Below are 26,204 nucleotides of genomic sequence, written 5' to 3'. Positions count from 1 at the left end.
TGGTTTGCACACTATTTACAAGAGAAATGAAGATTTACTAGAACAACAAAAATGGAGCTGTCTGCAAAGATAATGTGCTGTCTAGGCAGGCAGCAAACTTATATAACTAAAATGTACAAGTGTAAGATATGTTGTCGAGGGATTTCAAATATCTCATCATTCTAGGGTTTTAAACTGTAAAGTTGTAACTTTTAAAGTCCTCGTTAGCTTTGGGATCCTGAGTCTTATGTATAATCATCGCATGCCATTTTTGTTGTTGTTGGAAAGCATGGAAATTTTATATTTTATTTCTGTAAAAATAATGTATGTGTCCACTTGGGGGTAGTAAAGTATTTTTTCAGTATCTCTAGGGAGTCTTCAGTATTTCCTCTGCAAATCCATTCGACCGTGAAAACAGTACCAACTAGATGTTGTTCTGTATCTTTTATTTTGTGACTGTGTCTTCTACTGTATAAACATACACAATAGGAATTATGAGCAAACACAGATTTTATTTCCTTTTTTTTCCTGTAATACCCGAGAGTTAAAAACATACAGATTAAAATGGTTTTATCAGCAACAAATATGCCCAGGGCTGAATGTCATTTGAGTTAATTCTATAATGGTGGTTTCATTATGTTCAATTCAGTTCAATTCATTTCAGTAAGATAGTCCCATGATGGTTTGAAAATTCCTGAATTATAAAGATATGCTAACACTTGAATTATTCTCCTGCTCTTAAACAATTTCAAGATTTCCATATTTTTACTGTAATAACAGTAATGTAACAATTTACTGTAAAACGTAGTGGATTAAAATAATGCATCTTTATTACCTCCTAGTTTCTGCGGGTCAAGAATCTGGGCACAGCTCAGCTGGATACCCCTGGCTCAGGATTTCTCATGAGGCTGCAATCAGGGTGTCCACAGGCTTGCAGTCCCTTCAAGGCTTGACTGGGATAAGATCTGCTTCCAAACTCACTGGCAGCTGGCTTCTCCAGAGAAAGCTATCTAAAGAGGGAGGAAGAAGAAGAGCATAGGAGAGAAACCAGCAGAGAAACCAGTCTTTTTGTAACCTATTCTTGGAAGTGACATCCAGTCATTTCTGTCATATTCTATTTGTTAGAAGCAAGTCAGTAAAGACAAGCTCACACCCAAGGGAAGGGGGATACATAGAACGAGTATCAAAAGTAGGTATCATTGTAGGGGTCCATTTTATAGGTTGCCTAACACAGATGTAGCTATCACATTTAAAATTATTTCTCTTTTGAAAATTGACTCAACAGCATTCAGTAGTTAATAAGATTTCTATTTTATGATTGGAGTAACCAGAATCTGTCTTGCACCTGGTGTCAGTAGACATGGTTCTCGTCCTTCCCATGTGCTGCCCAGTTGTGGCACCTCAGGCTTTTAAATCCTGATTCATAGTTTCCTTGTCAAAAAAGAGAGTCCATTTGATTATACTTTTTAAGATATCTTCTAGTTTGGATATTCTTTCGTAGCAGATAATCAAATTCTGTTCTAAGGGGGTCCAGCTCTCTTTTCTTTAGACAAGAGTTTCTCAACCTCAGCACTATTGACATTTTGGATCTGAGAATTCTTTGTTGTTGGCAGGGAAACTCTCTTAGACATTTTAGGATGTTCAACATCACCCCTGGCCTCTACTCACTAGATGGCAGGAATAGCTCCGTATTTGTGGCAATAAAAAATGTCTCTGACTTTGAGGACCACAGATCTAAGCAGAGCTATAGTTTATCTAACATACAAAAATTATTTCCTCTTCTGAAACACCTTGGTTTCTCTTCTTAAGGAAAAAATATATAAATTAATAAATCTACAGGTGTTAATAACTTACAAGCATTTGTAATTTAAAAGAAAAGTGCTCTTTTGAGGTAGAAATTTAAGACCTAGAGAATAATATTTCTGGACTGTGTAAAAGGGAGGGTGGGGGGAGGGTAGGACACTATTCATGTGAAGCACGAATCATACTTATTCTACAGAGAAAATGAAACTGCTAGAGAAAAATTTCCAGAAGCCACAGAAGTGATTGTGTGGAAGTATTCATGAGTCCTGTGATAGCTAATTTTATGTGTCAACTTGACCGGCCCATGCAGTGCCCAAACGTTTGGTCAGACATTATTTTGGGTATGTCTATGAGCATATTTCTGGGTGAGATTAACATTTGGATCTATTTGGGTGAGCAGACTGATTAATCAGATTGCCCTCTCTAATGTGAGTTGGCCTCATCTAATCAATTGAAGATCTGAATAGACCAAAAAAGGGTGAGTTAAGAGGGAATTTTGCCTACTTGAGTGATTGAGCTGGGCCACTGGGCAGCCCTTGGGCTGGAAATTATGCCATTGCCTTGCCTCTCTTTGTTCTCAGGCCTTCAGACTCAGACTGGAACTGTACTACCAGCCTGCTTACCATAGATCCTTAGTCTCAGTTTTCATAATAAAATGAGCAATTCTTTATGTTAAATATCTGTCTTTCTCAACCTATGTATGTGTGCATGTACATGGGTGTGTGTGTGTGTGTGTGTGTGTGTGTGTGTGTGTGAATTTTACTGGTTCTATTTCTTTGGAGAATCCTAATACAAGTCCTGGGGAATTTAGAATAAGAGAAAAGATGGTCAGGGGAAGACTTCTGGGGAAAAGACTTGAAAAGAGGATGGAAGGGAGAATTTCAGACAAGTCACAACTTTTCTAAGCATTTTCAACCCCTGGACTGGAAATTATGGAAATATATTTCCATATAATGGAAATATATTGCATTATATGTTCCATTGTAACACTTAAGAAATTTCTATTTGTCACAGCTTCCTCCTACTGCCATCCTCAACTCCCAAGCACCATTGACAAGGAGTCTCTCCTTGACCAAACTTTATTAAAGCTCTTCAAGCCTTCTTTGTGAGAGTGCCTTCCTTGGCCCCCATCTTTGACCTGTTTGAGTTCAGTTTTAGCAGAGCATCCTGCCAAGTCAGTTTAAGAGCATCCTTCTTCCCAATGACATCCAATCAAGTTATTTTCCTCTGCCCCTTATCTAATCAAGCTCTGCTTCCCCTACCCCACTCTTGATACCTAACCAGTTTCCTCTCAGTAATTTTGCATCCCTCCCTCACCCTGGTCACTGGCCATAAATCCCTACTGGGTCCTGTTATATTCGAGTTGAGTTCAATCTATCTCTACTATTGCAGTAGTCTATCCCTTATTACAAGAGTCTTGAGTAAAGTCTTCCTTGCCATTTTTGACTAGTGTCTGGTGCAATTTTTGTTTTATTTTATACTGCAATGCAATGACATCTCCAGTAAATAAAAATCACAGGGGACAGATTAAGACTAGATTCTTAGACATTTCTTCAATTGGAGTCAAACTGCGATTTTATTTTTTTTTCTACTCAGGATGACCATGTACAAGTTACCTAGGTATTTTTAAAAATATTTTATTTGTTTATTTTAGAGATCGTTCACAAGTGGAGGGAAGGGCAGAGGGAGAGAATCTCAAGCAGACTCTGCCCTGAATGTGGAGCACCATGTGGGGCTTGATCTCATCACCCTGAGATCGTGACCTGAACTAAAAATCAAGAGTCGGATGCTTAACTGACTGAGCCACTCAGGTGCCCCAACCTAGGTATGTTTTAAAGCTACACCTTCCTGTCAAGAATTGGTCCATATGAAGGGAATATAAATTAATTTTATACTTAATTATGTCAATATAAACCTAGTGATGAAATCCTCTTTGGTAAAGCCCAAAGACCATATTGTATGTTTAAGAATTATGCTGTTTTTAGATTATATTTCATTTTCTGAGTTATCCAGATTGTCAGTTCTCTCCATTCATTCAAATGTAGTTAGATACAGGAAGCAATATGAGAGTCAAGAGAAATCAGTCCAAATACTGACCCTGCCACTTATTGTTTTATATTGGAAAAAACAACTTTGTGCTTTAGGCTAGTGGTTTAGATTTGTAGCTAAGAGTTGGAGGTCTAAACTTAAAACCACGTTAAACCTCATCTTCAACATATATTAGCTCTGTGACCTTGGGCAAGTTACTTAACTTCCCTGTTTCTGTATTTTTCTTCTTGGAATGAGGATTATAATAGTGCCCATCTCTTGGGAAGTTCTTTGGAAGGTTAAATCAGATGATAAATGTAAAATTTGTAGTATAATAGCTAGAAAAATCTTAATAAATATTGATAGCTGAAAGGTACATTGGGCTAGGTGATCTTGAAGTCTTCTTCATTTTCTAAATTTCTATAAATTTTGTAAGTTACATAGGCATTCAAAATAGGCTGCACATCAGGGCCAGAGTTAAGAATAGATAATAGATAATGAAAGAATGAATATAAATTTCTTTTTAGTTGGCAAATTTGAATACCCCAGGATTCAACAGATTGAGAATAAGGACATATTTGCTATTCATTGTCTGTGTTTTTAGATTTAGATCAATGTCTGCCACTTGATATAGATATATATATATATAGTATCTACTGGGAAGGGAGAATGGAGAGTATATAGCATATGGAGCAATTAAGAACAGGTTACAGGTCAAACTTCCTGTCTTGGTCCCTAGTTCTTTTACTTATTTACTTGTATAAATAGCAATCCAGTTATCTCTTCAAGATTCCATTATCTCATTTGTCATATGGTGATTGTTACAAGCTTTACTTGATACAAATGTCAAGCACATGGCCCATGATCTGCCACATATAAGTGTTTAATAGATAGCCATATATGATCTAAATTTGATATTGAGGTTCAGGTACAAGATACAGCTAAACATTCGTTTCTCCATATACTGGAGATAATGTAACCATTAGCACCCCTGAGGCTTATCTCCTTGTCTCCCTGTTATTCCTCTCTGAGCTTGGTGTCTATGCTGGAACGATCACATTACTTGGATCCTTAGCCTTCTGTCTTCTAATTCTGAGAGCCAAAAATCAGACCTTTAATTCCCCAGATGAAGACATGCCAAAGGCCTTTTAAAACAATTAATATATATGCTTGTCCCTAGCAGCCTGGGAGCCTTGTGGTTTTGCTGACTTCCCTAACATAATATTGATTAATCTTTGATGTAACAGAGAAACAATCTTTAATACACATTCATGCTTTCATTATTAATGAAATCCTACCAGTTCATGATGGCATCTTGGGCAGCTTTTTTATCTGGTGGAAATGACTGCAAAAAATACCTGACACAGTTCCTGATACAGAACTCAGTTAAATCATTTTACATTTGAATGCTGCCAGAGAGAGTAACATTCTCTAAAAACTGTAAGCAAAGTGAAACGGTATCAAAAAATATATCTCCAGGAAGCAATAAATGCCTCCATTCCCATTTATTATTTTCCCACAAACACTTATCACAGTGCTCCTTAGGTGTCTGGCACTGTCCTAGCATGTTACAAATAGTATATTCACTTATTTAATCCTCATATAACTACTGTGATATAGATAGATACAGCCATTATGTCTCTTACATGGATGGCAAAATTAAATTACAGAGAGATTAGGTAACCTGTCCAAGGTTACACAGTTAATCTTGTTATAACCCGTACTTGAACCCAAGTATCTGGCTCAAGTGTTCTTTTTTTTTTTTTTTTTTTTTAAGATTTTCTTTATTTATTCATGAGAGAGACAGAGAGAGAGAGAGAGAGAGAGAGAGAGAGGCACAGACACAGGCAGAGGGAGAAGCAGGCTCCATGCAGGGAGCCTGATGTGGGACTCAATCCTGCGTCTCCAGGATCACTCCCTGGGCTGAAGGCAGGCGCCAAACCACTGAGCCACCCGGGCTGCCCAAGAGTCTTTTTCTTGAGTACAGTGTTGGGTTTCCAATCTATATTAATGATTTAGTGGAAAATAAGTAAAGAGGTAATATTTGGGCATAACATTAAACTGAAAGGCTTTTTTAGTGATGCCAATGAGATAGGGTCCCATGTAGAATCTATGTAGTAAAATGGCGGAACTCAGACTTTGGAGTCAAATAGTTCTGGGTTTAAACTCACTGTACCATTCACTAGATGTGTGTCTTTAGCCTCAATACTTCATTACCTTTGGTAGTGTCCTACATCTCACCCTTAGTCAGGCCATGGATGGTGAGTGGAGTATTCTTCCATGCCCCCTGGCATTGGGATTGTCCATGTGACTTGCTTTTAGCATGGAAAGCACATACTGCAGAGGGCAATTGTGTTTCTTGCGAGTGCCCCAGGCTGCATGGAGTGGAGGTGCCCCAGCTCACCTGCAGGTATACGATTAAGATGTAAATACTGTTGTGTTCTTCTCTAAGATTTTGATGGAATCTTGTCTCACATTTAGATCTTTCATCCATTTTGAGTTTATCTTTGTGTATGGTGAAAGAGAGTGGTCTAGTTTCATTCTTCTGCATGTGGATGTCCAATTTTCCCAGCACCATTTATTGAAGAGACTGTCTTTCTTCCAATGGATAGTCTTTCCTCCTTTATCGAATATTAGTTGCCCATAAAGTTCAGGGTCCACTTCTGGATTCTCTATTCTGTTCCACTGATCTATGTGTCTGTTTTTGTGCCAGTACCACACTGTCTTGATGACCACAGCTTTGTAGTACAACCTGAAATCTGGCATTGTGATGCCCCCAGATATGGTTTTCTTTTTTAAAATTCCCCTGGCTATTCGGGGTCTTTTCTGATTCCACACAAATCTTAAAATAATTTGTTCTAACTCTCTGAAGAAAGTCCATGGTATTTTGATAGGGATTGCATTAAACGTGTATATTGCCCTGGGTAACATTGACATTTTTGAACTCGGCCACAGTAACTTCTTGCAAGATACATCCACGAAGGCAAAAGAAACAAAAGCAAAAATGAACTATTGGGACTTCATCAAGATAAGAAGCTTTTGCACAGCAAAGGATACAGTCAACAAAACTCAAAGACAACCTACAGAATGGGAGAAGATATTTGCAAATGACATATCAGATAAAGGGCTAGTTTCCAAGATCTATAAAGAACTTATTAAACTCAACACCAAAGAAACAAACAATCCAATCATGAAATGGGCAAAAGACATGAACAGAAATCTCACAGAGGAAGACATAGACATGGCCAACATGCATGTGAGAAAATGCTCTGCATCACTTGCCATCAGGGAAATACAAATCAGAACTACAATGAGATACCACCTCACACCAGTGAGAATGGGGAAAATTAACAAGGCAGGAAACAACAAATGTTGGAGAGGATGCGGAGAAAAGGGAACCCTCATACACTGTTGGTGGGAATGTGAACTGGTGCAGCCACTCTGGAAAACTGTGTGGAGGTTCCTCAAAGAGTTAAAAATAGACCTGCCCTACGACCCAGCAATTGCACTGTTGGGGATTTACCCCAAAGATACAAATGCAATGAAACGCCGGGACACCTGCACCCCGATGTTTCTAGCAGCAATGGCCACGATAGCCAAACTGTGGAAGGAGCCTCGGTGTCCAACGAAAGATGAATGGATAAAGAAGATGTGGTTTATGTATACAATGGAATATTACTCAGCTATTAGAAATGACAAATACCCACCATTTGCTTCAACGTGGATGGAACTGGAGGGTATTATGCTGAGTGAAGTAAGTCAGTCGGAGAAGGACAAACATTATATGTTCTCATTCATTTGGGGAATATAAATAATAGTGAAAGGGAAAATAAGGGAAGGGAGAAGAAATGTGTGGGAAATATCAGAAAGGGAGACAGAACGTTAAGACTGCTAACTCTGGGAAACGAACTAGGGGTGGTAGAAGGGGAGGAGGGCGGGGGGTGGGAGTGAATGGGTGACGGGCACTGGGTGTTATTCTGTATGTTAGTTAGTAAATTGAACACCAATAAAAAAAATAAATAAATAAAAAATAAAAAAGAAAAAAAAAAGAAAAAAAAATAAACTAACTCTCTCCATAAAAACAAAAAAACAAACAAACAAAAAAAATAAATACTGTTGTGTGTCTCACTTAGACTTTGTGCATGCTTATCTATTTTCCCAAGTGTAAGAGAGGACAAGTTTTAATTTGTCAGTAGTGGAGCTGGGGGATGTAACTCCCTCTTAGTGAAGCTGAGAGAACTTGGTGAGATAATCATGCACATGAATATTATGAGGTAAAACAGTTTCTACTGTTTTGGTAGAAAAAATTGGTAATAAAGTTAGGATCAATATTAAAATATTTAACATTTACAAAAGGAAGCATGGAATTTTATAAGATATTCCTTCTGTTGGTATAATATTCAAATAAACAAGCTTTACTCAAGCCTGTTTAAGACATAATTTCAAAATACTTACAAATCATTCTTACCTATGCATTAACATAGGCTTCTTAACAAACATTATTTTTTTCTTTGAAAATAATGAATTGCCTTTTAAAAAATATTTTATTTTATTTTATTTTATTTTATTTTATTTTATTTTATTTTATTTTATTTTATTTTATTTTATTTTATGACACACACACAGAGAAAGAGAGTACAAGTAGGGGAATCAGTAGAGGGAAAGGGAGAAGCAGGCTCTCCACTGAGCAGGGAGCCTGATGCAGGGCTCAATCCCAGGACCCTGGGATCATGACCCAAGCTGAAGGCAGATGCTTAACCAATTGAGCCGCCCAGGTGTCCCTGCTTCCTTTTCTAAATAGTATTTTGTTTATCAGTTCAGTCTAACCATTCTAGCCTACTACATTCACAGTATATTTTTCACAATATATATATGTCATTGGCAATGGTATTATTTAGGTGCATGCAACAATTTCTAGACCATGTATAGATTAAAATTTCCAAACATTGACATTACCTAGAAAATGTTTCCAAAGTATAACATATACATATGTCTAATGTAGAGTTCAAATGTGATTTAATGATTTAAAGGGGATGAAAAAAGGGAAGGAATAGATTGTTCAGACCTGTTTGACTTGTGTAAGTTAGTACAACCTCAATACTCCTTATAATGTTTATAATGGTACACTTCTACGAATTTAAAAAAAATGAGGCTGGGTGCCTGTTGGATACTTAATCGTATCCAACTCTTGATTTCAGTTCAGATCATAATCTCAGGGTCATGAGATCAACCCCCACATAGGGCTCTGCACTGGGGTGGAGCCTGCTTAAGATTCTTTCTCTCACCCTCTCCCTTCCCCCCTCCCCACCAGCTCACACAGGCTCGCTCACTCATGAGCGTGTGCTTTCTCTCTTAAAAAAAAAAAAAGAGGTCTCCAGCCAAGTAGAGAGAATGTGGAAATTTAAATTTTGCATCTTTTTACAATGAATCCTGTGGGATATTTAAAAACAGATGTATAGGGAAGATAACATGTAGAGCTGTTACTATTTTCTACATTGATATTAATGGAGAGCATCCAAGAATAATTATTCCATTCTAGGTTAATTATAAAATGCTGATGAGGCTTTCATGTCATAATTAGCATTATCTCATACCTCAGGGTCAAAATCTGGTTCAAAGAGGTGGTGGAAAGGGAGGTGGGCAGGGGGTGGGGATGACTGGGTGATGGGCACTGAGGGGGGCACTTGATGGGATGAACACTGGGTGTTATGCTATATGTTGGCAAATTGAACTCCAATTAAAAAATATGTAAAAAATAATTTAAAAAATAAAATTCTTTTTTTATTTTCTGTAAAACAAAAAACAAAAAACAAAATCTGGTTCATTGACTACTATTTTTTCCAACGAGTTAACCACAACTTTAAGTGCTCTGTAATTATAATGGTGTTATTGGGCATCTATTCTACAAATCAATCATGTATATTATAGAAAGATGGCAGATTGCCAGTGTATTGATGGTTAGTGGTGTGCTGATAAGATGGCTCTGGAGGGGGGTGGTAAGAACCCTGATGTAAAATATTTGCCAACTTCTGGTGGTATAAATATTCCCACTGTGGCCGATTTCAGGTTACCAATCATATAACACCAGGCTCTCAAAATTCCTAAATATGTAAAAATAAACTTTTGGAGGCCAGTCTGAGCCAGCATCAGCACAACACTGAGCCACTAATACTTATAAATGCTAGATTCTTGGGATCCCTGGGTGGCTCAGCGGTTGAGCATCTGCCTTCAGCCCAGGGCATGATCCTGGAGTCCTGGTATCAAGTCCCATATCGGACTCCCTGCATGGAGCCTGCTTCTCCCTCTGCCTTTGTCTCTGTTTCTCCCTGTGTCTCTCATGAGTAAATAAATAAAATCTTTAACAAAAAAACACCAGACTCTTATGTTGGAATAATGATACTTTTAAATTCTCCTGCAATGCCTTCATCCAACTATAACTCATCCATTAAGACAGCATCTTTATGTTAGACTGTTAAGGATACTTTACAATAGTAATTATAATAATTTAAGTCATAGACTACTTTGAGAAGCTAATCAAAACTATAAGCTTTCTTGACAAAAAAGTACACACTAAGAGTTACGAACACAATTTCAGGAGATTCTTGGACTTCCTGACACATGTTCATGAGTCTCAGATTAAGGATCTTGGCTGTCGGGCAGCCCCAGTGGCGCGGCCGTTTAGCGCCGCCTGCAACCTGGGGTGTGATCCTGGAGACCTGGGATGGAGTCCCACGTCAGGTTCCTGTGGGGGGCCTGCTTCTCACTTCTGCCTGTGTCTCTGCCTGTGTCTCTGCCTGTGTCTCTGCCTCTCTCTCTCTCTCTCTCTCTCTCTGTGTCTCTATGAATAAATAAACAAAATCTTAAAAAAAAAAAGAATCTTGGCTGTCTTTATGGACTAGACAATTAATTTGGCAAACAACATTCTGAATGTCTTCAGTTCACTAAATTCATGAAATACCAGAGACCTCAAAAGTCACTGTTTAATTGCAAGAGTTAAATTACCAATATGTTATTAATCATGTTTACTGGCCTCTTCTGTCATTATTCCAAAATGCAGAGATCACAAGGAATTCACAAGGAGATGATGAAGTCAGCTATTGAGCAGCATTGAGCAATTTAGTTTTTATTTTTCTCTTTGTTCTACTAATTGTATGTGAACCATTACATCAGCTCTTAGACTTGTGACATTTCAATTTTCATTTTGAAATATGTTTCCTATATGTGTATATATGCATGTGTATATGAATATGTATATAGACAAAATATCAACACTTAACTCCTTTTCCCCTTCTTAAATGCTAGGCTTAATTAAATCTATTGCCCTTGACTTGAACAACACCTTTTTTTATATAGTAGTATAGCACTTGTATTTGTATTTTGTAGCACACTTCACACACATACACACACACACATACATACAGAAATAATTTCTTCTACAAAATGTAAACTCTCAAGGCCAGAAAATTCATAACCTGGCATAATGCACATAACCTATGGGTACTAAGTGATTTATCAAAGAAATAATTAATGAGCAAATAATTCTTATATACATTTTTGAGAGAAAAAAGGTAAATAAAGAGAAAACAGATCAAAATTATAATCAAACAGCAAAATTACTAGCTTCAATTTTAGTGTTCTTTTTCTATGCATTCACCTACAATAGCAGCATATTTAGTTGTGGTCACTGGGAGTTGATGTTAAGGCAGGTGACCTTATTAGATCTTAATTTGAGCATGCTTCTAAAAGGTGAGAAGGAAATTAATTTCTCCTCCATTTCTGAGGTTTTATTTTGTTGAGTCCTTTCAACATGATCTTCAAATGACTCAAGGATTCTGCTCACCAACATAAACCATCACTGGAGGACTCTAATTCATTCAAGTTGGCTTATAATTAGCAAAGAGATTTAAAAATACATACATTGAATCACCTTGAATATGATTGTTCGGTTAGGAAATAATGATGTCAGGGACCAATATCCCCATTTATCAATAGGATGGCTCATTCAATTTAGGGAAAATTCAGAGACTAAAAACTGGAACTTGTAGTTTTAGCATCAGTAAGTATCTGGGATTGGGAAGAGCCTTCTTGTACCACAGGCACTGCAGACATGCTATTATAATCACAACTGGCTAAACAGCCAACTGAAAGTCAAATATCCCTATCAGAAACACAACCTTAGTCTTTTGGCTTTTACTGCAGTTCCATTTGGAGCTGTTCTTTGGCTCAGCACATTGGAATGTGAAGTCAACTCACTTACCACATATTTATTGAACATCTACCATTGTGACAGATATATTGCCAGGATTCCAGCAACAGGAAAAATGAATACAAGATACTTCATGCCTTTGACAAATTTACATTCTGACAAAACAAGTATATAAATCTCTGAAATACAAAGCGGAGTGAGAAAAAGCTTAAGAGAGAGACTGACAGGTCAGATACCACATCTATTTGAATAAGTCAAGCAGGGTTTTATGGAGGTACCACACTGAGATCGATTGAAGCATGGGTAGGAGAGCAACAGATGGGGCCTGGAGATGAAGAGGGCATTTTCTAATCAAATATGTACAGCTGAGATAACTGGGGCACATTTTCATTAGAAGAGCAAGTAACCCATTTTGAATAGAATATATATTCCATGTGATGCTGTAGTAGAAGATGAGTCTGGAAAGTTGATTTTTCTTATACGTGTGAAGACTGGTATATAGATAATGAAGGATTAAGTAAGTGAAAGTCATGGGTTTGAGACCAGTAGTTGCTATTTAGCTTAGGTTTTTTCCCAACATAGTTTTTTCCTCCAGATACCTCTGTTTATTAAGACTTTAGGAATGCATGTCTAGACCAAACTATGAGAGCAATTAAGTTCACATGCTTGGAATAGTTTGTCTCTATTGACCTTCCACACATAACCTTCTCCCTCTTCCCATTCTTGTCTAAGTAGAACTTGTATCTGATCCCATTTTTGGTAAGGGATGACTGAGAATGACTTGGGGATCAGAAAGGTGGGAATAATAGTTCTATAAAGCATCCCCATATTATCAGGAGGACTCTTCAAGTAAGGCTTCAAAACTTTAATGAATCACATTATAATGACAAAATATGAGGCAATAGGGTAAATAGTTTTCTGTGGAAGAACATTGACATGGATACCTCAAATTATGTAAAGTAGTATAAGCATCTACATGGCTTCTTTTTATGTCACACAGGGGCCACTGGTTGTGAGAGTTACAGCCTAACTCAGAGTGTGAATGACTCAGGATAAATGATTTCCAAAAGTGAAAATTACTCAAAGTACAGGTGTCATATTTTATAGGTCATGATTATTTTTTCTTTCCATGAACAAGTAAAGGGGCATGAGGCAGTTAACCCAGTTCTGGGTTTCAGATCCAGATTTAGTAGCGATTTGTTTTAAAAAAAACCCACACAAAATAGAAATGGGTATATAAATTCTAAGACTCATTTCACCTCCCTTCTATCCTATAAGGAGGCATAAATTAAGGGTGTCCCTCCCTATGGGATGGTGGCATAGAGGAATGTTAACTCTTTGAGCATTCCTTTTATGGTGCCTCTCCACTACAGAGTGTTGTGGGGAGGGGAGAGCTGCTGATGGACAACTGACAAGGGAACTGGGGACCTGCATCTTCAGTCAGCTCCACAAGGTGACATTCTGTCAGGAAGATGTTCCGCTGGGCAGGTGGCCCCTGTGGGTGGTGCTGGGAGTGCCCCTGTTTGCAAGAAGGAGAGATCACATTCCTGAATGCTGCCCGGAAGCGGCGAGAGAGTAGGTTATAGATAATGGGGTTGACGGCTGAGCTCAGGTAGAAGAAGACACCTGGAACACAGGAGATTAAAAAAAGAGACACACTGAGGAGAAACTGAGTGAGAGGTATGATAGAGAGAAGTATAAATATTTAACAAGGGCCTCGAATCCCTGAGACTGCCTCTTTTGGAAGTAATAATATATACAAGACTCTAATTGAGAATACAAAATGCTCTGAACAGATCTACCACCTGTGTATTTAGGAATCAAACACAGAAAGATTAAAGAGTCTCAGAAAAATTTAGGCTGGCATGGGATCTCTCTGAGATGCTTGGCAATTTCCTTTGATCCCCACTTGTTTAATTAAAGAACATGCTCTCATAGCATTAATGAGAGATGCTTAAGTATCAGAGGAAAGAGAGATTGTTTTTATCTCATTGGAGCTTTGCTTAAATCTATAATTTGAAACTGCAAGTGATGGAGGAATAGCAAATCAGTTAAGGCATAGTCTCTGCTGAGATTTCTTATAATGCTAACTATCTCTTCAATAAAATATTCCCCAGGGCCCTTTTCCTACCTGGCCTTTCCCCTTGATGGCTCTTCCCACCTTCCAACTTCATTAAATAATTGTATTTTGCCATTCGTTTTCTCCACCAAATGCCTTGCACACTGCCATTTCCTTGTTTTATACACACTTCTTTTATTACTATATCCTGTTTTATTTCCCCAAGGCCCAAGATGGGCCTAAGGTTGAGAATCAGAAGACTTAGTTTCTGATCTTGTCCCTTGCTTGTTCTGTGACAGAGGGAACTGGCACTTCAATTCTTTTCTCTGCAACATACCATCCCAACCTACCTCTCTGAATTACTGTGAGGATAAAGTTGAGATGCTATCACAGAGGGACTGAGAATGGCTAAGAATATAAAACAAGTGATAGGTACTGTTAACAACATTCATTGTTGTCCTCATTTACATAGTTCAGGACATACAGAGTGCCATATGCCCTATGCACAGAATTGGGCAGGGAGGAATACAAGAGAAGAATATTGCTATAGACTGTTAATTCATTCAATAAATTCTTATTTTGTGCCAGAAGCTTTGAGGCACATTGGTAGATAGTAGATTTAGACTTCGTTCTCAAGAACATGGAATAGTATTATAGAGGAAAAATCTATGCCTAAATTTAGTAGTTAACAAAAGAACAATACCAAACTGTATCTATTAAGAGCGAAACATATGATACTAACTGTCACCCTATGGAAATTCACATAATAGCATAAACACAAGGACTATAATAATCATGAAGGATTTAATTAGGTGATTGAACACTAGCCAGATCCTGAAGCGGGCAGGAGATAGTTGGAGAGGAAAGGAGAGAATACTACAGGTAGAAGGTATAGCCTGAGCAAATGCGCAAAAGTAGGAATGGTTATTATCATGCAGGATTAATGCAAAAAGTGCAGCACTCTAATTAACCCATTTGACAAGTGTATGGTTTATGAATGGAAAAATATAACTTGAGGATGAAAAGGCAATTTTGGGGTTTTTAAAAAATTTTGTAGCATTTAAGACATTTAGACTTCATCTGGTTGGCAATGTGGGGAAGAGAGAGAAATTTTAACAGGAAAATGTTAATATAAATGCTGTAGTTTAAAAATCTTAAAATGGTTGTCTTGATACATCTCAAGATGTAGAGTCAACTGGTCAAGTCTCATGTGATCTTGTGATATTTTACAATTTGTTTTATCACTTCCACTTTTCTCAGCTTAATCACAAAGTTAAGCTAAGAGCTGTAAATATTTTTGAGGTTAATAATTAATTAATAATTAATTTTACAGGGAAGAAAATACTAATGTCCGGGTGTAAACTGTTTACATGGCCTGCTGAGTACAAAAGAGAGGGTGATTGGAAACAGATAATATACATGGCATTCAATATGCCTATGAACAGTAGTTTTTGCTTTATGCACTCCTGAAGCTTAACACATGCAGGTCGTCCTTCTTTCTCTTCTCTGGTGATGTCTTTGATAATCTCAAGAGCTAAGGTAGCTGGACAAGGTGGTCTGCATCGAAGTCTAACAGTCACACCAGCTGAGAAAGAGGGATGTGGGCAACCATTCTCTATTCCATTTCAGAGTAAAGAACCCTGAACTTGAAGTTGGGTGACTTGGGTTGGAATGCTGTTTTTTACCATTTGCCAGCCAAGTGACTTTGGGCAATTGAGTTTTTTTTTGTGTGGAACTGTTCTTTCAGCTGTAAAATGATGATGGCAATATCCTTGTGACAATTATAGAAAGATATGTAGCATTGTGTAGCTTAAAAAGCTATTATTTTATTTACTTCTTACCTTAGCCAATGGTTAGTATAGAACAGGCATTATTGCCATTTTATAATTGGGAAAACTTGACATGAAGGAAGCCACATTCTTCAGATCACTCAGAATAGTAATGATATGAGGGAGATGCAAATCCAGGTCCTCTGACTTAATGACCTTTCCACCAAATTTCATGGTATTCTTCACAAGCATCATTAAAGTAGCCTAAAAGCAGATCTTGATGCCTTATGAATAACTTTTAGTTGGCTTTCATGAAGATCTAACGCTTGCTGGAGATAATATGAGATTTCAGGGATTAAGCCCGGATGTTTAATTAATAAGAACCAATTCAATCATGTGATCATTGGAAGTGAAACAAAGGAATCGCCTCTTAGACCATTTTCCTGCTGTAATCATCATGCTTAGAGTTGAGGTCTTCAGAAAAACATCCACCTAGAATAGTGATTTGGTATATTTCTTTTGGACGCATAACGTATCTAATCAATATGTGAATAAAGTAACAATCAAATGTGTTCTTTATTGTATGGTGGGTCCCCATAATCATCAGTATATCCAATAGAACCTACTACTCTAAGCAAGATGAAGCAGCTGCAATTACCTGAACATTTGCAATGCAACCAAACCAGCCAAGATTTTACCTGATACCACATGGATGAGATTGAATGCAGCAGCCAGAGATTCAGTCCACTCCTCCACAAAGCTAAAGAAGAGCCGATCAATGTGGAATGGGGCCCAACAGAGAGCAAACACTAAGACCAAGACAACTGGAAAACGATGATGAATGAGAGAGCAAAAGACAATCAAAGTAAGGATAGGTACACAATGTCCACTCTAAGTCCATACATTCCTTCTGGTATTCCCCTCCCCACCCCCGCCATCTTTCTTAAGCTATCATTATAATGGACCATATATGTCTTAAGGAGCCTCTACATAGAGTATTTACATGTGAGAATGAATTGTATAGGATTTAGGGTCAGTTTTACCTATGATTATTCATGATTTCTTGTATAAATTTACTTTGGAACACTTAAAACAGTATTGACTATTCAAAGTTCTGAAAACATTCTGTCATGGAAAATATATCACAAGAAGGTTGCTGGAACCATATAAACTGGTTATAGAAATAAAGTGGGTTCAAGCAATTGGTGTTCTTTAAAGTCATAGACTGATAATAAACTATGTAGTATATAGTATAAATGTATTAATTTATCTTATTACTCGAAATGATTAAAAACTTCTGTGCATTCAATCATTCTGTAAGGGGTGGGAGAGACAAAGAGAAGAATCATGAGTGTAATATTGCTTTATAAGCATCTTTTGACTGGGAAGGCAATGTGTTATAACTTTCTAGAGTACAGACTTCCTTCCAATATCTTTTTCTTTTTTATTTTGAAATAATTATAGATTCATAGAAACACACTATTGCCCACTTTTTTTAATTTTTAGCTCCCAAGATAGAGATTAGTGCTACCATAGTTTTTCTTTGGGGCATTTAATCTTCACCAATATAAATATGTATGTTTTTCTTTCTCTTCTGAAGTTGTAAAGTACTTTTATTTCCCAAGACATGATGCTTGAGATTTGCCTCAGAACAATCTTGTAGGGGCTGGGGGACAGATAGGAATATAGATGAAACAAGATTAGCTATGAGTTGATAATGTTTGAAGCTGAGTGATGGGTACATGGGTGTTTATTTTACAATTCTCTGAACTTGTGAGCACATTTGAAGTTTCCATAGTAAATGGTACATATATTTCCTGTTGGCTGTAAACATATTCAGAGTAGGTGGTCTGCCTGTGTAGTGTAGTTTCAAGAATATCTAAAAGCTTCTTCTGAGTTTACTCCTCAAAGGAAAAGTTCCTAGTCTGCTCACTACTGCCTACAGTTCACTTTAGCTAAAAATTTAATTACTGTTGGGGAACCTGTGTGGCTCAGTAGGTTGTGTCCAACTCTTGGTGTCAGCTCAGGTCATGATCTCAGGGTTGTGAGGTTGAGGCCCTCATCGCTCAGCAGGGAGTCTGCTCTGGATTCTCTCTCTCCTTCTGCCCCACTCATAAATAAATATTTTTAAAATGTAGTTAGCATTAAAATTGAACACTCTACCCCCAAAGACAAATACTTTACTAAGTATTCTATCAGTCTGGCTTTAATGTGAGTACAGTCTTTTTGTGAGAGCAGATTATGATCTAGGAGAAAGGGGAGAGAGACAGAATGAAGATATGAGACTTCTTAACAGAGAAAGTCAGATACCAACAATCAGGGGCCAAATTGGGGCCAAAATATTTCCAAGAAGATGGCTATCACTTTAGTGACTTCAAAAATCTTTTGTTCATAAAACATCACATAGTTATGTGAATGATTTATATGCATATTAGTCTGAAGGATTTATTTTTTTCCAAACCTTAGGTTTTTACTTGGGAAGCTTATTATAAATCGCCTTTCTCATCAATATCTCTCATACCCTAGTGTAGGATCATACATTTTTATAACATTCTTTTGGGAGAGTGTAGAACAGTGCCTGGATTTTTAAAAACAACTTATCTATGCTAAAAGTATACTGTTTTATATAAAATGAAATAGGCAGGATGACTGTTTAGAGTTATTTGAGGCCAGATATTCTTAATCTAGAATTAAAAGATCCCAGAAAGTCCAAGGATGGGTTTTAGGAGGTGTATGATCCCCTATAATGGATTATAAAATGTTTTGTATAAGTGTATTTGTATGTATTCTGAGTGGAGAGTTCACAGCTTTCATATTTAAAAAAATCATAACACAAAATAGGTTAAAATCACCTGCTTATTTTATATTTTATTTTTTAATATTTACTTATTTACTTTAAAGAGAGGCAGGAGATGGATACAGGGAGAGGGAGAGATGGAATCTTAAGCAGATTCCAAGCTGAGCATGGAGCCTGACTTGGGGCTCATGACCTGAGCAGAGACCAAGAGTCAGATGCTAAACGGACTGAGCTACCCAAGTGCCCCTCACCTGCTCCTTTTAGATAAGAAAAGCAATGCTCAAAAAATCAGGGTGAGGTTTACAGAGTATATTACAATGATGCAATTTAGGGTATTGTTTGAGGGTTTAAAAAAAAAAACTAAAATAGAAACAAAACAGACAAGTCCCAGGAGATTGAGAAAACCAAGGTTTCAATGTTATGTTTCAGGAGAATTTTGATTCTGATCCCAGCAGCACTTTCTCAGTACTAAATGCAACTCTTTTGCTTTCACAAACAAAGAAACCCCAAACAAAGTGGAAGACTTACACAGCATTTTGGTGATTGACTTTCTGGCAGGTCTTTGAATATTTGCAGTCACTTCATCTGCCCCAAGGAGCTGATCTTTCTTCAGCTACAAGAGAAGTGGAAAAAGATGCTAAGGGAGGGAAACATTGTTTCCTTCTGTCAAGATCCAAGAACTGTAACTCTAACATTGATTTTGCAGTCAAAAATCTGAGATTTAAAGATATGTAAGAATCCATTAAATATTTAACAATAAGTTGGAGGTGGAGTTGGATCCAAGTCATCTAACTCAACTGGATTACGGTTATGGCTACGTTGCAGTGCTACCATGTATCATATGCTATTCTGTAGAATGCTAGCTATGTAGTATATTAATAGATGTTCCATGAAAAGTGTGAAATCTAAAGTAAAAAAAAAGTGTTAGGCTTTTTCATCCATCCATTAATTTAATAATTATTAGATGTGTATTAGAATGAAATCCCTCTTCTGTAGGGTGAGTAGGCAGTAGAAAACAAGAACAGATATTGTTTCTTGCTTCATAAAGCTTATAGTCTTTATTGTGGGTCTTCTCAGAGGCTTTAATGTGCTTTGTAGACATTATGAACATCTTCATGGGGGTTTGTATATCACCCTAACCCCCCCCCCCCACCTTCCATACCCCACATCTCCCACCTCAGCCTCAAGGGAGATAGTGCTGCTTTGACTGAACAATATCCCTCCTGACCCAACCCCTTTCAGTGGAATACCTAGTATATCTTGAGAAGCATAATTCAGGGAAATCTGTGTTACTAATATTACTGAGAAGAGTACATATGTTTTTGAGTTTATATGTTAAAATACACTCATTCTGTTGTAAGATGTGGTTATCCTTGAAGAGGTATATAAAAATTAAAAAAATTAATACCTGTACATGCAATTTTTCCTACCTATATACTCTAGAGGACTCTGGTAGTTATTGTAGCTCATTGTCCTCTTCTTCCTCTGAACTCGCATAGCACTGAAGATCTGCATCATTCTCCTAGTCGTAGAATTTTCTTCTCTTTAATTCACATATTTTTATTTGTGAGGATACACAACCAAATAAAGAATGCTTCAAGGACTCATGATAAACTACCATCAAATATCTAGAAGATAGTACAGTATATATTTGTAGTTGATTATCTAGCATTTATTCTTTTCTCCTACCAATGGTATCCTGATTTTCCTTTAGGGATTTTAGTCCTTCTCCATTCTTAGTCATTAATTCGGATGGGAATGATCACAACTCCAGCTCCAGGTTCAGCCTTTGAATAATGTAGCTACTATCCATCAGTCACAGTAACTGGATAATTAGATCCAACACAATTTCTGATACTTGCTTGTACTTCTAGAAATGGAAGTTTTATTTCCCTTTCATTGGGAGCCCTTCTTGTTTTCTGCATGTGAACTCTGGAATACAACAGCTATTTTTTCTTCCCACCATGAAAAAAAGTGCGTGGAGCCACCAATGGCCTGCAGTGTGGATCTTGAGGTCAAAATCAACAGTACAGACAGAAAAACAAAGAAACAGAAATAACACTAGGTCTTTGAGAACATTGTGTGTTTCATGGGATTAATCTTCATCAAAAGCCAGCTCTAACTCTTGACTTTTCAGTTCTATACTTTCCTTCATATTTTGTCAGATTGACTTGAGATTCCTTCATTAACAATGTAAAAAGTTCTGACACTATTGATCAAGGCCATCAGGTGGAAGGAAAATTCAATGTACTCTATGTACTCTTGGGTAGATTAGGATCAATTTATTGAACTATAAGGAGATATATTCTAATTCAAGATGAAAAAGACATTGGTGTGATTATGTGAAACAGTGCAGCAAACTACTCTAAGAATCAGTGAGCTTCCTCGGCTGGATGGCATTTTTATGGAATACTGTAGAGAAGGTATTTAAAATTAAATAAGACTTGGAAGGGGACTCATTGGAAGTTGCCTCCAAAGTTTAACAAAAGATTATCTTGTCTCTCTAACATGTAAGCTCTTGGAAATCAGGTAGTTCTCAGGACCACACCAGTCCTGAATCATCCACTTGGATGATTAACAAACCTGACCATCTGTCTCTGAATATAGTGGTGCTCTCTACATATACCTGTGTCTTCACAAAGTGGGGGGTTAAAGTACCTGTGAGATTTGACCCTTCAGAGATGATCTAGAACTTGGAAAGAAGGAAGAAAAAATACTGTGCAGTTATTAAGAATAAATGGGAGAAAACTGAAGACTAAGAGGTTATAAACATAATAGTAAAACAAAATAATTCAGGTAGAGCATTCATCTCAGTTCCTGGCATATGATACTCAAGTTATATATTACTACTGTCATTCTGATTATTGTCCTTTTACTCAAAAGACATAATAAAAACTGAATTTTGATTAAACAGGGTTATTTATTTATATCTGTGGGCCCACTCATGTGGATTATTGAGTCCCTTCCAAAAAAATTCTCCTTCTCATGGTACTGCTCATACATAAGCAATACTTGATTAAAGCAAAGAAGCAGGCAGATGCACTGACAAAAAACCTTGATATTTAAGGTAAGAGTAATAAATCAAACTGCCAATCTTACTAACTCATGATCAGTTAAATCTACTAAAGATTCTAATTATTTCATATCATTAAAAAATGTCTCATTATTACAAGATAGTTATTGCAATATTTGATTTAAATCCATAATTAAGAATAATAAAGAACTATTGAGATCTCTTAGTCCATTCTGTGGGTGGGTCTAACAATTTTCATTGGTAATTTCTCTACTTCAAGGAACAATTTCCTTAAATCAAACATAAAGCAAACAGTCCATATAATTCTTTTATAAATAGGCTTCCTGTACAGTGTAGTTTGCAATGAAAAGAAAATTATAAGGGTATTAATTATTGCTTAATTTTTAGCTTCTGTAGGTTTTAGTGATACAACTAGACAACTAGGACAAGAGTGAAAAATTGAATATTTATGTGTCATATACATTGTTTCAACATAAGTTGAAGGAAGTGATATAGTAGAGTAAAATCCAAACAATTTGTCCAAATACTGCTTTATGTTTGAATACTTTTGTTTCCCTTCAGATGTTTAGCAAAGTAGATACTCAACCATTAAGTATTCTATCCACCTCTGAACTTTTATTTTAAAGGTCAAGATAGAAAAAGAGGAGTGAAAAATTGTGATTACTGCATAGGAAGCTCAGGGCCTTCCTACCCTGCTCTCATTAGCTGTATAAGATAAGAGGTAAGGGGGAGGTCAATGGAGGTGACTCAAGTTGATTTATTATGCTGATCAGTTGTTTATATGATTACAATCATTCCAGCAGATGTTCATTTATATGATTTGTGGAGACTAAGCTTCAGAATACCAAAATATAATCCTAGCTTTTGTGTAAATATTTCTACAATCTGAACAAAATCTGTTTAATTATAAAAAAAAAATTAGTGCAACTCCGTTTGGCACGGCTGGATTCTGCTACAATTCATAATCCATCTGCTTCAATTCAAGTGTTAATGCTGCACGCAATCTCAACAAGTACTAGTTGAGAGCTCCAAAAGAACTTCCTCTCAGATAGAAAGAAACTTGCCCTGGTGTTGTCTGTTTTCCATCTCTAACATATTCTAACCTTGGAGAGCAGCTCAGTGGATACTTATGTCCTGGAATGATGAAGCAGCCCTGAATGCTCAGCTTTAAGCATGCATATGGGCTCCCTTCTTTCTTCCTTAGTCCTGGGATTTCATCAGTCTTAGGTTTTTTGCCTTCCGAAGGCAGTGAGTACCAAAGGCAATCATAACTTTAGATTTGCCAAGGGAGTCAATAACTTAATAGTCATCAGAGTTGCTTAGTCTCTTAGATCAAAAAGCTCTTTGAAATAATGTTTCCAATTCTCTTGCTTTCTAAGGTAGGAAAGCTGAAGTCCAGCAATGAATAAAATAATTTAACTTCATTCATTCATTCATTCATTCAGCTTACAGTCTAGTTGGAGAGAAATAAATTGAGGAACCCACAAATATAGAATTGTAAATTGTCATAAATGCAATGAATGAAAATCACCAGGAATCATGACTAGATACACAAGTACCAGGTGCAGCTAGAGAGTCAGGGAGAGCTTCCCTGAGAAAGTGTGGGTGAAGTAGGATTTAAAGGATAAGTTAGAGTTAGAAAAGCAAAAGGGAATGTGATGGTCAACAGTAGCAACATTTCAGGCAATGATTGAGCAAAAGTTATAATAGCATGTGCAAAGGCCCTGAGGCCAATCTCATAGACTGGGGCCTATTTCTCCTGACTCTTAGTCTACAGATCTTTAAACTCCTCTAGCAATGATTTACTAAGCAGATAGTTCCTTCTTTGGTGTCCTCTGGGTAACAGTTCATCCTTCCTGAGAATAGGAATAAGTTGCACTATACACAGAGCAAATTAGGTAGTTTCTAAACCATTGTCTGAGCTGTCACTTAGCTCCTGATACAAGGTAGCTATAGGTTCATGACAATGAAACAAAGTCATTGGTTGGGGATAGAGGATGTGTGTTTCCTATTCAAAGTTAAATACTTCTTTCAAATTAACCCAAGATGAAAGATTGTTTGGTGTTGGACAAAAGGTATTAGTCAGTTTGGGGAGATTTCTCATAGCCCTCATGATATTTGGAATTATGTAGAAGTCCTTTCCCTCCAGTGATACACACAGGACATCCTAGACTTTGCAAGCTAGTCTGGGGTGACCTGTGTCTCTGGATGTAGAGAGACATCTTAGAGGATCCCCCTCTAAGAGGAGACTGGCACACCTCTCTGTCTGATTAAATTTACTCCTATGTCCAGATATCTGTGGTTTTTGGAATTTGTTCTTACTACTTGGACTGTGCTACTTACCTTAGGCAAAGCAGATATGGAAAAGGACCATTGTGGGACACTCATTTCTGACACTCACCTTTTTCAGAGATGTCCTGAGATGGGAGTACGTTAATTGTCACAGAATATCTGGTGGCAGAGCCATCTTGAAGTATATGATGTGAATGTCATGTTTGCTTTGTTTTCTTTTCATTTATAATTCACTTTGCTCCTGCTCACAGATTTTTTTCTCCTTTAAGTTATCACAGACTGTTAGAGCTATTAGGAGCCCTAGATATGATCTAAATGTGACCTTTTCATTTTATAAATGTGAAAACTAACTCCAAGAGAGAATTATGTGGCTTGCTTAAAAGTGTATTTTATGTGAGCTTCAGACCTGGGAGTCTAAATGGTCCCAAGACTGTTTCTTACACAAGCTGCCTCCTTAAATGGGCATAAAGATGTCACAGTTAGATTTCATCCCTATGAATTGGGATGTAGAATATACCAGGAGAGGAATTATATAGGCTCACTACTACCCTCACCAAAAGTAGTTTCTCTCAGCTAATTTAGATCTTAAAAAAACAAAAAACAAAAAATCCGTTTACCACCATTAGTACAGGAAAGGAACTTCTAATTATTAGATATGTTACAAACTAAGTGATAGTTTTTTAACTAAATCTCAACTATCATTTATTACCCCTTTCTTCTACTTTATCTTATATGCTCTGTTCACTTCCTTGTCTCTCAATTTCCACTTGATCAAGAGAAATCCAAGTTGGTCACACTCAAGCATATTTTGGCATTTCAGCCTGATATTTCAACCAAAGGATCAAAGCAACCATAAGGGGCAGTCCGACTTTAAAACTGTATGTCTGTCTTGGAGTATAAGATAGGCAGAGATAGCTTATGTTATGCTCTGACCAAGTTGATCTAGAGAAAAATTTCAATGCAGGCAGTAGATGGAGGCAAGAGAAAATAGGATGCAGAACAATGCCTCCAGGGGTGGCCACTTTGTGCTATTTAAAATGAGGTTCCACCTCAGACCTACTGAATCAGAATTTCCCCCTGGGGGCGGGGAGGGGCCTGCACATTGATATCATAGTAAGATTTCTAGGTCATTTGTAGGAACTCCTTAAGTTGTGAAGGCCACAGGCATAGAGGAAGAATAATGGAAGGTGACTTACAGGAAATGGTTTATAGTTGTGGTCAATATTTGCCTAATTTTGAGGCTAGCCCATTAACTTGTTTCCCCTCTAAGCTCATTCTATTTTTCTCTATTCTTCCTTTCAATTCTTAATTTCTCCAATTCTAAGGTTTGAGTCAGTGAGAGAAGAAGGGATGCTGTGCTAAGCGGGGGAGCTTGGATACTCACTTTGAGGCCCATGAGGTAGTAGAGGACACTGATGACAGTCATGGGGAGGATGTAGAAGAGGAAAGAAGTGACCTGAATGATGAAATTGTAGATCCATATGGGTTTGATGACCGCACAGGTGGCAGAGCCTGGGACCAAGGACCCATTGGGGAAGTAGTGGACCTTGATGCCGTGAATGCTGGTGTTGGGCAGAGAGAAGAGAACAGAGAAGCCCCAGACGACGCCAAGGATCCTGAGAGCCCGCCTCCGGGTGCTCTTCAGCTTGGCGCGGAATGGGTGGAGGATAGCCACGTAGCGCTCCACGCTGACCGTGGTGACACTGAGGATGGAGGCAAAGCACACTGTCTCGAAGAGGGCCGTCTTGAAGTAGCAGCCCACGAGCCCAAATAGGAAGGGGTAGTTGCGCCACATCTCATAGACTTCCAGGGGCATCCCAAGGAGCAGGACCAAGAGGTCAGAGACAGCCAAGCTGAAGAGGTAGTAGTTGGTGGGTGTCTTCATAGTTTGGTGCCAAAGAATCACCAGGCACACCAGGAAATTGCCAATAACCCCCACCACAAAAATGAGTGCATACACTGCAGTCACTGGGAAGAAGAATTGGCTGCGGGGAGGCCCATAGAGGAAGGCCAGGTAGTCCTCGGTGCTGTTCATGTATTTCTCAGATGGATCTTCCAGTTCCTGCTGGTGGATCCAGGAATCATTCTTGTGTTTTTCCATCACTGACATTAAAATGCAAGACCTGAACCTCCTCTGATATGATCGTGTGTCCCAGGCTGAGCCAGAAAAGAAAAAGAAAGCAGGCAAGAAAGCAAAGACTCAGGGGAAAGAGGGTGGGAGAGAGTGAGTAAGTACT

General features: G+C 37.6%; 1 protein-coding gene and 1 long non-coding RNA gene across 4 annotated transcripts in view; one reads left to right on the top strand and one right to left on the bottom strand.

The window, feature by feature from the left end:
• LOC111095583 overlaps positions 1-5,578 on the top strand; it is a 90,892-nt gene extending 85,314 nt beyond the window's left edge. For both annotated transcript variants that reach the window (XR_005358397.1, XR_005358396.1), the window contains one exon: positions 822-5,578. This is a non-coding gene — a long non-coding RNA (uncharacterized LOC111095583). The remainder of the gene's footprint in view (positions 1-821) is intronic.
• Positions 472-26,204, bottom strand: NMUR2 (neuromedin U receptor 2). 2 transcript variants are annotated; one of them, XM_038534968.1, is made up of 4 exons: positions 25,352-26,204; positions 19,170-19,254; positions 16,543-16,668; positions 472-989 (listed from the first exon to the last, which is right to left on the bottom strand). In XM_038534968.1, exons 1-4 carry the CDS (start codon positions 26,075-26,077, stop codon positions 922-924), a joined length of 1,005 nt encoding a protein of 334 aa, XP_038390896.1. In that variant the 5' UTR covers positions 26,078-26,204; the 3' UTR covers positions 472-921. The 2 variants fall into 2 exon arrangements, with proteins under 2 accessions (XP_038390896.1, XP_038390895.1); XM_038534967.1 differs by lacking the exon at positions 472-989 and adding an exon at positions 11,680-13,642.

The sequence above is a fragment of the Canis lupus genome, chromosome 4 (genome assembly GCF_011100685.1).
Source record: "Canis lupus familiaris isolate Mischka breed German Shepherd chromosome 4, alternate assembly UU_Cfam_GSD_1.0, whole genome shotgun sequence".
Classification (NCBI taxonomy): Eukaryota; Metazoa; Chordata; class Mammalia; order Carnivora; family Canidae; genus Canis; species Canis lupus.
The sequence above is the reverse complement of the archived record's forward strand: the minus strand, read 5'-3'. Positions and strand labels throughout refer to the sequence as shown.

What these genes read in the sequence shown, in the direction of transcription:
- NMUR2 (XM_038534967.1), bottom strand. Translation starts at nt 26,077, where the DNA reads ATGTCAGTGATGGAAAAACACAAGAATGATTCCTGGATCCACCAGCAG. An exon ending in GTCAATCACCAAAATGCTGT is followed by an intron (nt 16,669 to 19,169) that starts GTAAGTCTTCCA and finishes ATCGTTTTCCAG; the next exon opens with TTGTCTTGGTCTTAGTGTTT. An exon ending in TCTCATCCATGTGGTATCAG is followed by an intron (nt 13,643 to 16,542) that starts GTAAAATCTTGG and finishes CCTGTGTTCCAG; the next exon opens with GTGTCTTCTTCTACCTGAGC.